At 47.9% G+C, this 2,847-nt stretch overlaps 1 protein-coding gene across 1 annotated transcript; it reads right to left on the bottom strand.

Moving 5' to 3' along the window:
* Nucleotides 1-361: 361 nt before the first annotated feature.
* On the bottom strand, nucleotides 362-1,820 carry LOC133866549 (aspartyl protease family protein 2). The gene has a single exon (XM_062303108.1). It carries the CDS (start codon nucleotides 1,808-1,810, stop codon nucleotides 455-457), a length of 1,356 nt encoding a protein of 451 aa, XP_062159092.1. The 5' UTR covers nucleotides 1,811-1,820; the 3' UTR covers nucleotides 362-454.
* Nucleotides 1,821-2,847: the final 1,027 nt, after the last annotated feature.

The following is a 2,847-nucleotide window of genomic DNA, read 5'->3' as shown; positions in this document are numbered from 1 at the left end:
TTTAAGACAGAGATCTTCCCCAAGTCACGTGACTTGCACATGACCGACTTTCCGTCCAAACGAACGTTCGATTGGACGAAAGGTTGATTTTGCCACACGTTGACAAGTTCGAGGGAGTCATGTACTTGGGGGAGTAAATCACCACACCGTGGATAAATAAGGGGGTTAAGTGTAATTATTCCTTTAATTTATATTTAAAAAAAAAAAAAAAAAAAAAAAAAGGAAAAAAAAAGAGAGATCGAAGACAAGAACAGATAGATCGAGGACAGAGGAAACAAAAGAACAACACAACTTTCACTTTCCTCTGCATTTGCCAGTACAAAAACGGCATCCAAACCTAAGAGACAAAATTCACACAATCTCCCAAAATAATTACGCTTATAATATTGCAGCAATAAAATTGTAAAAAAAAAAAAAAAAAAATCAAAACGAGTTCAGCGAGTCATCGACTCACTCACGGTAGAGCGCAGCCATGACGTGAAAAACCGAGCCGCGACCTTTCCCTGTCAAACTCCAACAGAAAACCTTGCTGCATCAGATTCCCTATCACCGAGAACCCGATCTCCGAGTTGACGGGTTGAATCGCCAGGCACATGACTTGGTCCGCCGTTTCGATGAAATGATTCCTCGGAGGCGGCGAGAACACCGAATTTCCGACGAGTCTGAAACTCAGCCTGGGAAGACTCGGTCTCGACACGCCCGAGACGTTCACGCAGAGGTCGAATCCTGGCGTGGGTTCAGGCAGACTCGGCAGCCTTCTTACTTGCCGTTTAAAAGCCGCTAAAACTTGACGGTAAGCCGGCTCGGCTAAGAAGGTCAGCGTGGTGCCGGAGTCTATGACCGTTCCGCCGTTACCACGCTCGTCGACGGACCAGACGGAAGGGTTGATCGGTAATTTCGCACCGTTCACAGAGACGCTCTGGATGCCAATGTAGTAGAATGAGGGAGACAGAGGATTGGTCTGCAAGGGTGTGAAGCGTATTCTAGAGACTCTTGGAAATACGTTGTGCCCGATCGTCAGAAAGCTCGTCGGGGGCGGAGATATTGTGTAGTCCATGAGACAGTAGGAGAACTTGTTACCGAATCGACGACCCAGCTGGGACGAGAACGAAATGGGCCCTCTGCCCAGACCCATGACTCCATGGGCCCCATTGAAGCTGGCGCCGGAAACACTCGGACCCGATACCCGAAACCCGCACCCGAATGCCAGACTTTTCAACCTGGCCTCTCTCCCGGCGCTGGTGTTCAACGTCGTCGTTTCCTTGGAGAAGAAGCCACTGGTAACGGAGCCGTCGGAGTAGGAGTACTGGTAGCGGCAAGGGGTGTGGAGCCGGCTGGTGTGGTTGCAGCGGGAGCGTGGCGGGTGGGGGACGAGCCGGCACGGGGAGTCGAAGCAGTGGTGGGGGGAGAAGGTGGAGGAGTGGCGGGCGAGGAAGGCGGATCCGGGGACGTGGGTTGCGGCGGAGCATTTGGTGTTACAGGCGGAGCACTTGACCCAGATGAGGTCGCTGCCGGTGTCGGCGATGAGGAGGAGGTTCTGGGGCGGGGTGCCCAGGCGCAGGGACACGAAGTACTGGCCGGAGCCGGAGGAAGCGCCGGAGACCACGGGGTATTTGGGGACCGCGCGGTTGTGGAAGGCCGAGAGGCGGTGGTAGTCCCGTGAGAGAGCCTCGGCTGGGGATAGGAAAGGGCTCCTGTGAAGCAAAGGTAGCTTCAGGCATTCCGTGGTTGTGGTGTTTTGCGAGGTGCATTGATCTGCGAAGGCGAAAATGAGGAGGAGGAGGAGGGAGAGTGGGGACAGCGACGCCATTGTTGTGGGGGGGGGGGGGGGGGGAAGAGAGAAAGGAAGGGGCGTGAAGGTTATAGAGTTGAGTTAGAATGGCCGTACTATAAAAGACGTATGTTGTGGGCCGGGCGTGGGAGTATTTGTGTACGTATATTTGTATTTGTATTGTATATGACTATATTCGCATGCTTGGAATTGTTGTTCACTAGCTGTTCAGCCTGTTCTTGCGTTGCGGTAGCAGGAGTAGAGTATAGAGTAGAGGGTAGTGTACTGTAGAAGCTAATAAAAGATGCCTTTTGCATAGTTTCGCGTGTTGTTTGTTGTTATTAGATTGAGGCTTTTTATGAATTCAAAGCTGGCCTTTAGGTTTAAGCATCCAATGATGTCCGACGCCCTCTTCGTACCCAATGATGCCTTGCCACATATCTTGCCCAGCTGTTTTGCTACATTTATGAGGTGGTAGTGCCCCCATTCAAAACTTTTCTTTTTTTCTTTTTAATTTTTTTTAAAGTAAAATGCTATAACACATGGAGATGCTCTAACATTATTAGCATTACTCTTTCATAAATCTAAAAAGCCTTTTTAGCCAAAAAAAAAAAAAAAAAAAAAAAAAAAAAGACAGAAAAAAAAAAAAAAAAGGGATCTATGCAATATGCATATGTTCCCATGCAAAAATTCACGTGCCCTTTCATTTTCTGCGAAGTGCAAACGCATATGATGGATAATTAGATATTCAAAAGGCTTTAGGTACGAACTTGCATTAGTCCCCAAATGAAAATGAGAAGAGTTATTAGAGCACTAGTAGCAAATGTCCTATAAATGATTTTTTTTCCCTAAAATAGAAAAAATGTGAAAAAAGTTATCAAAAACCATACCACAACAGTTACCCTAAAATGGATAGTCACCCTTACCCATTATAGCTTCCCAACAGGATATTATAAATTTATAATCCAAAAAAAAAACCATCTCTCTCTCCTACTCCTCTCTCCTTCCTCCTTCTCCCGTCCTCCATCGTCTTCACCTCAATTTCACCTTCCACCTTCCTCACCGGCTCACCCCTT

This window comes from Alnus glutinosa, chromosome 4 (genome assembly GCF_958979055.1).
Source record: "Alnus glutinosa chromosome 4, dhAlnGlut1.1, whole genome shotgun sequence".
Classification (NCBI taxonomy): Eukaryota; Viridiplantae; Streptophyta; class Magnoliopsida; order Fagales; family Betulaceae; genus Alnus; species Alnus glutinosa.
The sequence above is the reverse complement of the archived record's forward strand: the minus strand, read 5'-3'. Positions and strand labels throughout refer to the sequence as shown.

What these genes read in the sequence shown, in the direction of transcription:
- LOC133866549 (XM_062303108.1), bottom strand. Translation starts at nt 1,810, where the DNA reads ATGGCGTCGCTGTCCCCACTCTCCCTCCTCCTCCTCCTCATTTTCGCC.